The 12299-nt window shown below is 39.5% G+C and overlaps 1 protein-coding gene across 1 annotated transcript; it reads right to left on the bottom strand.

The window, feature by feature from the left end:
* Positions 1-5146: 5146 nt before the first annotated feature.
* LOC124282166 (probable methyltransferase-like protein 24) lies at positions 5147-11748 on the bottom strand. Its single transcript, XM_046718130.1, has 4 exons — positions 11612-11748; positions 8086-8160; positions 6168-6303; positions 5147-5755 (listed from the first exon to the last, which is right to left on the bottom strand). The coding sequence occupies exons 1-4, from the start codon at positions 11695-11697 to the stop codon at positions 5459-5461; spliced, it is 594 nt and encodes a 197-aa protein (XP_046574086.1). The 5' UTR covers positions 11698-11748; the 3' UTR covers positions 5147-5458.
* Between the last annotated feature and the right edge of the window lie 551 nt (positions 11749-12299).

The following is a 12299-nucleotide window of genomic DNA, read 5'->3' as shown; positions in this document are numbered from 1 at the left end:
TGCTGGCATGTATGGGCCTACCGACCGCAGCGTGGAATGGCCTTGACCTTCCAGCATCGTAGGAACCGTCTGCAGTGGTCATCACTACATAGCTGTTTATTGTTACAATGCCATTTTGCTGATAAAACACGTGTATTGCAGTGTGCTTCAACATACATTTTCCATTTCATCAAAAAGTTTTGTTATTTTTATCTTATTGGAAGAAACACAACCTGTGTACTTTCTTTTGCACATCAGTTTAGATGTACACATTGAGAAGACTCCTAGGCCAAGTTGCGGGGTGGTACTTCAGAACACGTGTCGGGACGAAGTGACCTTGTATCTTCATAAAGAGTGACAAATTAACGGAACACTATAACAAAATCCATCCTCAACAAACCAGTGGTTGATATTGTGAGTAAGTGAGTTTGTGGCTTGTCCACTTTACAACGGTTCTATCCTCAGTAAGACTTATGTTTTATATATGATACTCACTTGTCAATAAATGGAATTATATCTCTATAAAAATTAAAAAACATGCTAAAAAAAACAGTGGTTGATAGAGTGAGTGAGCCCGTTGCATGAGCATCCAACGTTGATATGTGCTGGTACCATCCAACGGTAAGGTTGTCTATTACAGATGTCCATTAAACCATACCCTGTAGTCAGTAAGTTACCTTATAACTACAAAGTAACAATAATAGGGTGTTCTGTCATAACATTCATCCTTGGCAGACAAGTGGTCACTACATGAGTGTGTGAGTGAAAGACTGAGCCAGTTGTCATTAAGCAATCAAAACTGAGACACATTATCCGATACCGTTCAACAAATATCATACGCATTCATGCATTACTGCACGCGCAGAGACACCCAGAAGAGGAGGCCTGTATGGGTTTAAAACCCAGGATGTACGAAATATGGACAAAATGGCCGAAAATGTTTCTTTACAGATGGTTTGGACACAGCGGACCTATTGTTATAGAGCGTCCAGACTTGAGAAACATGTACTGGAACCATCCAACCAGATATGGCCAAAATATCATACGTATTCATGCATTACAGCACGTGCAGAGACACCCACAACAGGGGGTCTGTTTGGGGTTGAAAGACAGAATGCACGAAATATGGACAAAATGGTCGAAAATGTCTCTTTAGATGATTTGGAGAGCACGGTACAGGTGTACAACCCCAATATGTAAAATCAAGACAATACGTAAAAACTAACGCGATATGTAACAACTTAACGCAAAACGTAAAAATTAACGCAATATGTTAAATATTAAGGCAATATGTAAAAGATGTCTTTAACGCAAAAAGTACAACACCTAACGCAAAATGTAAAAACAAATTTTAACGTAATATGTAAAAATATTACGCAGTATGTTAGGTTTGAATATTAGGGGTGGCGATCGAAATCCATTTTTGTCACAAATTTGGCAAAACTGACTATATTTACAAAAACTAAGATATCGCAATGTTTCTTACAAAATAAACTTCATATTACCTTTTTTTACAAAATTTTACCTCGTTCAGTATACATGTAAGCAGAGTCGATAAACATATAATTTCCTTGTATACAGATTTATTTTAATCGATCGTATAGTCTATTTTCGAAAGTCTTAAAGGAATAATTTTATTGTTCAAACTTGTTTTCATAAATGGTATTTTGGGTTATATTCATTATGTCTTATTCAAGAAGGTTTGACCTTTCCTTCAAACTGTCCATTCCGTTTTGGGTTTTTAAAGAAAACCACTTATTGATCCTTCTTAATTTGGTTTGAAATAACATGCACGTTGTAGCAATGTTTCCAATTTTAATTCATTGTGTATGGGGGTTCGAATTAATTGCAATAGGTACTTGGCATCGAGATGGTAGCTCTGACCATTGGACTCCGGCCAAGCAACTGATCTAGGAGAGAGCACCAATAGTTATGATTTGACTGTGTACATGAAACAATGATGGGCGGTTAAAGGGAATACTGGAATAGCTTCAAGTAAACCAACTGAGAATATGAAAGAAGCTATTCTCTCTCTCTCTCTCTCTCTCTCTCTCTCTCTCTCTCTCTCTCTCTCTCTCTCTCTCTCTCTCTCTCTCTCTCTCTCTCTCTCTCTCTCTCTCTCTCTCTCTCTCTCTCTCTCTCTCTCTCTCTCTCTCTCTCTCTCTCTCGTTATACATGATCTGCGTCTCTCTCCACCGTTGTATGGGAATCAAATCACTTGTGTCACTGTTCCGTTTACATCAAAGACTCTAACTCTATCATTGGAATAGAGAACCATATGTCCCGTGAGTGAGTGAGTGAGTGAATGAGTTAATAAGGTCAAACACCCCTTACGCATTTTTTCAGATATTGAAGACGTTAATTACACTGAGATAAACAATAGAATAGCTGGTTCCGTTTGTACTAATGTTTGATACTACGTCAAATAATCACAGGAATGTCACAAAATACACAGCGAATGGCAATCTATGTGATTAAATGGTGAATTACGATAATAATTTCTTAGTCGTGGTTTGTGATTTGCAATTCTATACTTGTATCGTTGATCTTGGCTTTGGTATATTTGATGGATTCAGTTTTCTAAAACCTAAAACAACAAGTTATGTTACCCATTTACATCAATATTCTATATTACTTAAATTGCATCAAATACAATAACTTTATTTCATAAAATTTGAGCGATCAACATCGGGATCCAATCTCAAATGTCTCTGGTATTACTCGATTTCATTGGCAGCAATATTACCTGTGACTTGATTGAAGGAAAGCAGATGTGATTGGAATGCAAATACCCGAATCACTGCGATGCATCTTGCATGTCCATTATACCTAAAAGTGCAAGATGGATTTACCATTCCTAAATCAAATGTATTTGTGTCCAGCGACACATTTATATTAAATAGTAATTTTCACAATTTGGAGTGATATAATATTTGTAAATACATCATCATAAATATGATATTTTCTGTAAAATTCATTCAAAGTGTTTCTGAAACAAACTCCCAAGTCTCTCGTAATTTCTATGGGATGGCTCAAACTTTTTATCAGGATTTGTTGCATTTCATTTGTGTATTTTGAGGTGAGATTATAAAAAACACTGCCAGGAAATAACTAATACATTAATTCCATAAAGGAAAATGTTTTGCTATTAATTCACCACTAATGGGATAAATTCGAACACAAAACTAGTCTCTCAGCAAAAACAATGAAAAGAAAAAAAAACAATACAAAAAACTTATATCTGCAGAATTGCAAGTTGAACCTTGGTTACCGTACCCAATGCGGAGGGTAATTTTATGTCCCCAACTTTGCGCCACATGCGTGTTGTGGGATAAAAAAAAGGCCAAAAGGTAAAACCTCCTAGGACATAATGAATACAACCCATATGACCATTTATGTAAAAATACTATGAAGAATAAGATGATTTCCTTGGATACTGTCAAATATCGATTATGATATCATGTATCGCTATACATGTATATTACACAATTATCGGCTTTACTTTGGTGTTAAACGACCCAAAAGATCAGATATCAATTAAGTCAGAAATGAGGTTAATTTTGTCAGAAATATTGCAATAGCTTAGGTATTTTGAAACACAATAAAGTAAAGTTTCTAAAAAAAATAAATTCCAGTCGCCAAAACAATAAACAACAATAAAGCTGCATTTTACAGATTCCGTTAATCGTTTACAAATTGCGTTAAACATTGTTTTTACATTTTGCGTTAGGTGTTTACATATTGCGTTAAAGATGTTTTTTACATTTGGCGTTAATCTTTTACATATTGCCCTATATTTTACGTTTTGCGTTAAGTTTTTACATATTGCGTTAGTTTTTACATATTGTTTTGATTTTACATGTTGGGGTTGTACAGATTTTACATATTGTCTTGATTTACATATTGGGGGTTGTACAGATTTTACATATTGTCTTGATTTTACATATTGGGGTTGTACAGTTTTTTACATATTGTCTTGATTTTACATGTTGGGGTTGTACAGATTATTATCTTCATTTTAATTATTGGGGTTGTACAGTTTTTACATATTGTTTTGATTTTACATATTGGGGTTGTACAGATTTTACATATTGCGATTGTACAGTTTTTACATATTGTCTTGATTTTACATATTTTGGTAATGTGTTTGTCGTAAAAGGCGACTATCGGGATCGGGTGATCAGGCTCCCTGACTTGGTTGACAGATGTTATCGTATCCCAGTTACGTTGATCAATGCTAATGATGTTGATCACTGGATTCTCTGATCCAGACTCGATTACTTACATACCGCCACCATATAGCTGAGATATTGCTGAGTGCGGCGTAAACCAACAATTTTTTTATATCCAACCCACTCACTCACCCATGTCTCCTATTTCTTGGGATTAGAGAAATAATTCGACTTAACCCGGGTTCGATATATACAATAATAACGTGGCACTTCTATCAATGTAATTGAAAACACAAACCATGCCTATCCCTTTGCAGCATTCAAATTAACAAAGACATCAAACAATTCAGTTTTTAATCAGCACTAAGCATACATCTAAACAATAACACAATACATGTTAACAATAACACAATACATGTTCGTGAGTGAGTTTAGTTTTACGCCGCCTTTAGCAATATTCCAGAAATATCACGGCGGGGGACACCAGAAATGGGCTTCACACATTGTACCCATGTCGGGAATCGAACCCGGGTCCTCGGCGTGACGAGCGAACGCTTTAACCACTAGGCTACCCCACCGCCCCACAATACATGCTAAATGATGACGATGTTCTGACAAACAAAGCCCGGGCTACCAGGGAACCACAGGACGCAGAGATGCCACCCCAAAATTGGTGCAATTAGGAATCTGAGCTCCCTAAGATAGAAAAAAATAGGCATTTTCGCAACAAATAAGGGATCCCTATAAATTGTTGCACTCAAGGAACGGAACTTTTCAATGGCATTACACATAGCGATCCTTATACAACTGAAACCGGTTTGCAGTACTCGGCAGCAGTGTTTGTGAATAAAATAAACAGTGCGTGGAATTTACCAGGCTGCCTACTCAACTTCGGATTACTTTTTTTAAATATAGTGTTATATTTATTTAATTATCATTATTTATAGTCAAAGTTGATCCTAGGCCTTTATCCATATCTGTCTTATATTTTGAACAAAATCAAAATGGATTTGGCTTTGTCGGAATGACGGAATCCACATGCAATTTTCGGGATGATTCCGATAAATTCGGGAGGGTTGGCATCTCTGCAGGGTGGTTTTTGCAAGGCAAGATGATTCGCCAAAAAAAGCATTTAGCGTGTGACATTCTTGGCATAGGTCATTTGATATGTACTTCAAGACAATTCTGATAGTGTTCTCAGGTAATGTCTAAGTGAAATAACCTGAACTATGGAATACCCAGGAGCAATGAAAATACTGATACGGCCCAAAACCTGTTTGTCTGAAAATCCCGAGATCTGTTAATACTCACATAAGGTTAATGTTCACGTAATGAATCTCATAGCAAAGTGTCCTCACGACAGGAAAGAAATTATTGGTAAACCCACAGTGATGATTTTTGTGGACAGAAAATTTCCTGAAACCTGCATCATAGACGTCTTTCAATATTTTCAGTCTGTTGATGCAGTCATTCCTTTCGGTGCAAGTTCCGTGATATTCCACGAGAAACTGTCTGACTTTGGACAGTTCGCCCGATGACACTATGTTGGGGATTGAAGGCCATTCTGAACTTTCCACATCCATCTTCAAGACATCAATGACTCTCTGGAAAACAAAAGGAATTATTTTACCAGATGAGAGAGAGAGAGGGAGAGAGAGAGGGAAAGAGACAGAGAGAGAGAGTGACAGAGAGTGAGAGAGAGACAGAGAGAGAAACAGAGAGAGAGACAGAGACAGAGACAGAGAGAGAGACAGAGAGAGAGAGACAGAGAGAGAGAGAGAGAGAGAGAGAGAGAGAGTTTCAGTAGTAATGTGTGCAGCGTGTGTTAAACAACAAACAGATCATACGTTGAGGGTCACATAGTCTGATTTCCTGGAAGCATACATCGGAAAACCAGGATATTCACGGGAGCAGTGACATGACTAACAATAACTATAAATGGGGCCACGATGGCATTCACGGGAGCAGTGACATGTCAAAATATGTCAAATGTCAATATATGTTTGTGTCACTTACCCCCGTGTGGTTCAACATTTTCTTCATACTCGTCAATGTACGCATGTCCCAAGCTGCCCTTTTGTAGTCTCTTCCATCGATGCCTATCCTCAAAAACCGGACACGTGGCGACCTCTGGTAACTGGCCTGGTTCATACTGAAATATGATTATTATCACTATCGTCATTACTATTATTATAGACAGGCAGTCTTCCTACATAAATGACAAGGAGAAAATGAGTGAGTGAGTGAGTTTAGGTTTACGTCGCACTCAGCGATATTATAGCTATATAGCGGCGGTCAGTAAATATTCGAGTCTGGACCACACAATCCAGTGATCTACGCAATTGGATACGATGATATGTGTCAAGTCAGCGAGCCTGACCACCCGATCCCGTTAGTCGCCTTTTACGACAAGCACGGGTTACTGAAGATCAGTTCTAACCCGGATCTTCACGGGGAGGAGACAAGCATGGGTTACTGAAGGTCAGTTCTAACCCGGATCTTCACGGGTCGGCAATCTTGGAACTTTACATGGCAAGTATCTTTACCGACTGACTTTTCCCGCACACCTCCAATCATGATCAATACGAAAACGAATACGATCTATGCACGCACGCACGCACGCACGCACGCACGCACGCACGCACGCACACACACCCACCGTGATATTGCTTGAATATTGACAAAAGTGGCATAGAAGTAAACTAAACTGAGTTTCATTTCACGGAAACGGAAGCCCTTTACTAACACACTTGTTTGTGTAACATGTCAGGTCTTTGATGTTGCTGATATTCTCTACAAGCATTTTCCGACGCAAACTAAACATTCACAGAAAATCAAAACTGTAGGACATGTGTACACATATTTTCCAAAATTGACTTTCAAATGTCTTAAAACTGTTTCATAGATTCGGTGGTCGAATCAAAAATATAAATAACTGCAAAACAGGATTCTATCGATGATGGGTTTGGAAATTGTCATACAGCCCTAGCACAGCTGACATGCACAGGCGAAGGGTTCTCATTCATTCAGAAATAGTCTGTTTATTCCGTATGGTTTACGGTTCGAACCCAATAGATGCTATTTGTCAGAGGCGATTTGGGTATTGGATGGGTAAGCTCGATGACTCTGGCATGGACTATGGGCAAAAATGTCCAGATTCCAGGATGTCTAAATTATCAACATCTGCCAGATTCCAGACTCCAGGGTGTCAAGACTCCAGATTCCAGATTCCAGATTCCAGGATGTCTAAAGTATCAACATCTGCCAGATTCCACACTCCAGGGTGTCAAGACTCCCGGATGTCCAGATTCCAGGATGTCTAAAGTATCAACATCTGCCAGATTCCACACTCCAGGGTGTCAAGACTCCAGACTCCAGGATGTCTCAATCATTAACATCTGGCAGACTCCAGACTCCAGGGTGTCCAGACTCCAGACTCCAAGATGTCTAAATTATACTATTCACACTTTACTACGGATCAAGTCATGGATTCAACAGAAAACTATTATGTGGGGTCAAATTTGGTTTAAATACCTGTAAACATATATCCTAGGTCTCAGTATGTCACTGCATCTTGTGGATCCTATATCTGCTATTGACATGTGTTGTTTATTTGTCAAAGACTCATTCCATGATTTCCAAAATGGTTGATTGGTGCCACGAAAACCATTTTCAGGGTTACTCATGTATCAAGTACATAAGGTTAGATTAAAGTGAGTATTTTGCCTAATGAAGGGTTACCATATTATTATTTATCCACTTTTAAATGGATTCAATTTCCAATTATAAGCTACATTTAAGTAAAGTTGTGAATTTTTGTGATCCTTAGCAAAGTGTGAGTAGTATATTAACATCAGCGAGATAACAAACATATTGTTGATATGCGTCCGAACAAATAAACAAACAACCGACCTGCACAAACGTATATACAAACCTTGGATCAAAGGCAAAAACATTGCACTCATAATTTTTGGCCGTGTCATCGTCAAAGGAAAAATCGTTGTTGATTCTGTGGAATAAAAGGCATTACATATGAAAGTGTGTTATGACAAAACCAATTAGGAACAAGAAAGAGTGAGTGAGTGAGTGAGTGAGTGAGTGAGTGAGTGAGTGAGTGAGTGAGTGAGTGAGTGAGTGAGTGAGTGAGTGAGTGAGTGAGTGAGTGAGTGAGTGAGTGAGTGAGTGAGTGAGTGAGTGAGTGAGTGAGTGAGTGAGTGAGTGAGTTTAGTTTTACGCCGCACTCAGCAATATTCCAGCTATATAGCGGCTTGGGAACAAGAGTGAGTGAGTGAGTTTAGTTTTACGCTGCACTCAGCAATATTCGAGCTATATGGCGGCTTGGGAACAAGAAGATGGGAGTATACATATATATTGTATATTTTCTTCATGTTTCATTTGAGGCGAATCTGCAGATATTGATGTACAATAATGGATAGAATTGAGAAAATATCCTAAAGTGCGATGAAAACTTTTCCATCTGTGTATTTATGTTTTATTGACAGAATCCATGCGCAGAGCTAGCGATTGTCACATGTATAGAGACATATTTGCTGATGGATTGCCGTGCATCTCACTGTCCAACCAACGGTTGCATGGTTATACACTCTTCAAAAAAGAAAAGCATAGGCGTTTCCAGCAGTTCATTTCGATATATGTTGATAGAAATCGTCATTAATACAATTCCTATGTTTGAATCCCGTTAATCATGTCGTGGTTGTTGTGGATAAAAATGAAAACGATACATGAAAAGTGCATGCAGAAAATGTTTTCAACGTAATGCACGTGAATGTGTCGGGCACATGATTTGAGACATCGGCCAAACCAAATCCATCATTTCACTACGAAATTTACGAAGTAAACGAAGATAACAAAATGCCAAGATTGAATGCTACTGACTGAAATATCGACATTGGACGTTTGGAACCAGGGGAGTCTCAATCTGCCGTTTCACGACACTTCAACGTCCACCACAGCACCATATCTCGATTATGACATCGATATACCCGTCCCAAAAGTGGAAGACCAACAGTTACCACTCCTGCTCAGTACGGATTCATCCGGGTTTTTCACGTAAGCGATTTGTTACATCAACGGACACCGCAGGACAGGTGCCTGATCTTCAAAGAAGTCCCGACCATACCATCGGAAAGCGTCTGAGAGAAATGGGAATTCGAGCACATCGAGCAAAAGTTGGACCTGTCCTGACAAGACTACACCGACAACGACGTGTCTAATGGTGCAACAGGGTACAGGCATGGAACCTATGGAACGTGTTTGGTTCAGCGATGAAGTGCGTTTTCTCATTCAACGACGGGATGGGAGACGTGTCTATCGAAGTCAACACGAACGTTTTGCACCGAACTGCGTTCGACAGGTGGACCGATTTGGTGGAGAAAGTGTATTGGTGTGGGGAGCCATGTTCTACACGTGTAGATCAGAGGTAGTGCTGGTTCAAGGCAATCTTACAGCAAATCGCTACATCGACCAAATCCTGCCACCTCACCTCCTCCCACTTTTTAACTGCCAGAGGGAGCTGTTTCAACACGACAACGCTCGACCCCATACTGCTCCTGTAACAGGTGCCTGTCTCGCCAATGCAAAAGCCAATGTCCTTCCAAATCGCTTGATCTGAATCCGATCGAGCATCTATAGGACGAACTTGACGTAAACGTCACCATCATTCTTAGACACTTGCAGAACTTGCAAACTTGTAAGAGGCAAGGCGAAGAATTCTCCAAGCAATATTCCGACGACTTTTGCAATCCCTTCCATGGCGGCGTTCAGCAGTGAGAGCTGCAAGGGGTGGTGTCACCAGGTACTGGCCTGAACTCCCCCTTGTGTCCACACACGTGCAGTAAGTGAACCGAATTAACGCTGACAATGACAACAATACACATGTTCATCCGTGTGTCGAATTTCCTTCATCCATGTTCAAGCCTCATCGACTTATGTACTGACTGACTGACTGAGTTTTAGTTTTACGCCGCTTTTAGCAATATTCAAGCAATATCACGGAGGGGGACACCAGAAAATGGGCCTAACACATTGTGCCCATGTGGGGAATCGAACCCGGGTCTTCGGCGTGACGAGCCAAGGCTTTAACCACTAGGCTACCCCACCGCCCGACTTATGTACACTTAAACACGTTTAATACGTTTCCTTATTTTGGGCCAATGCATTTCTTCTTTTTTTTTGAAGAGTGTAATATTGTGCAAAAAGATATATAAAGTGCATGAATGGCTCTCAATAAGTTTACACAAATTGCAGAATATGCTCCTTTGTTCACAATGAGAGAAAGAGAAGGGTCTAATCAGGCGATATACAAATATGTATTTGGCAGCGACGTTATGCCGAGTCATCACCGCACCAGGATGTGGCGCAACACCACGTGGTTACGGAGTTAAAGATATGACCCCACTTGTGCAAAGCGATCTTAACGATAAGTGAGTGAGTGAGTGAGTGAGTGAGCGAATTTAGTTTGACGCCGCCTTTAGCAATATTCCAGCAATATCACGACAGGGGGACACCCGAAATGGGCTTCAAACAGTGTACCCTTGTGGGGAATCGAACCCGGGTCTTCGGCGTCACGAACGAGCGCTTTAATCACAAGGCTACCCCACCTCCCCTCCTAACGCTAACTCCCATACTCTAACATGCACTTGAGATGGTACATGACTTGTGAGAATATGTTCAAAGGGGTTGCGCTGGGAGAACATATATGTTCGTTTTATATTTTGAAACCTTACTTTTTTCGATTTTAACATACCCGTGAAGATCCGGGTTAGAATATTGATCTTCAGTAACCCATGCTTGTCGTAAAAGGCGACTAACGGGATCGGGTGGTCTGGCCCGCTGACTTGGTTGACACATGTCATCGATTCCCAATTGCGTAGATCGATGCTCATGCTGTTGATCACTGGATTGTCTGGTCCAGACTCGATTATTTACAGCCCGCCGCCATATAGCTGGAATATTGCTGAGTGAGGCGTAAAACTAAACTCACTCACTTCGATTTTAACAAGACGCGTTCGTGTCCCACATTCCGTTGTCAGTGTAAAGTACACGTGTCATATTTTTTAGGAAATACTCAGCCCTGGGCATGGCATGAAGGGTGCAAACATGTCTCCAAACTTAATATGTAGCCTTCATTTGCTCCGCACCCGTGAAAATCCGGGTTAGAACTGGTCTTTAGTAACCCATGCTTGTCGTAAGAGGCGGCTAACAGGATCGGGTTGTCAGGCTCGCTGCCTTGTTTGACACATGTCATCGTATCCCAATTGCGTAGATCGATGTTCCTGCTCGATTATTTACAGACCGCCGCTATATAGCTGGATTGTTGCTGAGTGCGGCGTAAAACATAATTCACTTACTCACTCATTTTCTCCTTGGCATTTATAAAAGTGTCTCCATACCATTCTCTTTCTTGGACTAATACGTGTTCCAATTAATTGACTACTCACCCAAACGAGTACACGATACAATTCTTTACTGGGCGGTAACCAGGGTCGTCACAGATCTCCCAGCCTCCATCCCCCAGTTTGCCCATGCGCAGCTTCCGGTTGCACAACGTATCTGTGTTGTCAAGGTAACTGAACAGCAAAAAATATAAAAATAAAAATTCATTAATCATTTAATGATTGTGTATAGTGTATCATATCACGATTTGTTATGGGCATGTTTCCCATAGGGATTTGAACAATCTAACAGATCTCGTAAGAGACGATTGACATGAATGACGGCGTGGTTTATCTGGTCAAGAAAATTTGCATTCCACCGTCAGGTATATTGAAATATTGCAGACAACGAAATATACAAGCCAGACATGGGTTCAATTACTTTGAAATGTAATTAATTAAATTACAATTACTTTGATTTTCCTCAATTACAATTACAAATACACCTTAAATTAAAATGTAATTAATTAAATTACAATTACATTACCAATGTCATTAATTACAATTACAAATTACTTTGTTAAAAAAAAAATATATATATATTTTTGTATTCCTTTAATCAACAAGATATCGATGTTGGTAAACAGTGGTCACTAAATCCAATTCATATTTTTGTCATCAAAAAGTGAAATGCAAAATTAGATTATATCTACAATGTACACTATTTGATCAAATTTGTATTTTGCATATTTCT

This window comes from Haliotis rubra, unplaced genomic scaffold (genome assembly GCF_003918875.1).
Source record: "Haliotis rubra isolate DU_JTF1 unplaced genomic scaffold, ASM391887v1 Scf1086, whole genome shotgun sequence".
NCBI classification, from domain to species: domain Eukaryota; kingdom Metazoa; phylum Mollusca; class Gastropoda; order Lepetellida; family Haliotidae; genus Haliotis; species Haliotis rubra.
The sequence above is the reverse complement of the archived record's forward strand: the minus strand, read 5'-3'. Positions and strand labels throughout refer to the sequence as shown.

Bases quoted from the DNA above. Each gene is read 5' to 3' on its own strand.
- LOC124282166 (XM_046718130.1), bottom strand. From the start codon at position 11,697: ATGGGCAAACTGGGGGATGGAGGCTGGGAGATCTGTGACGACCCTGGT. The intron at 6,304-8,085 runs GTTTGTATATAC...ATCATATTTCAG, and splicing joins GTTTTTGCCTTTGATCCAAG to TATGAACCAGGCCAGTTACC. The intron at 5,756-6,167 runs GTAAGTGACACA...TTTGTTTTCCAG, and splicing joins AAATGTTGAACCACACGGGG to AGAGTCATTGATGTCTTGAA.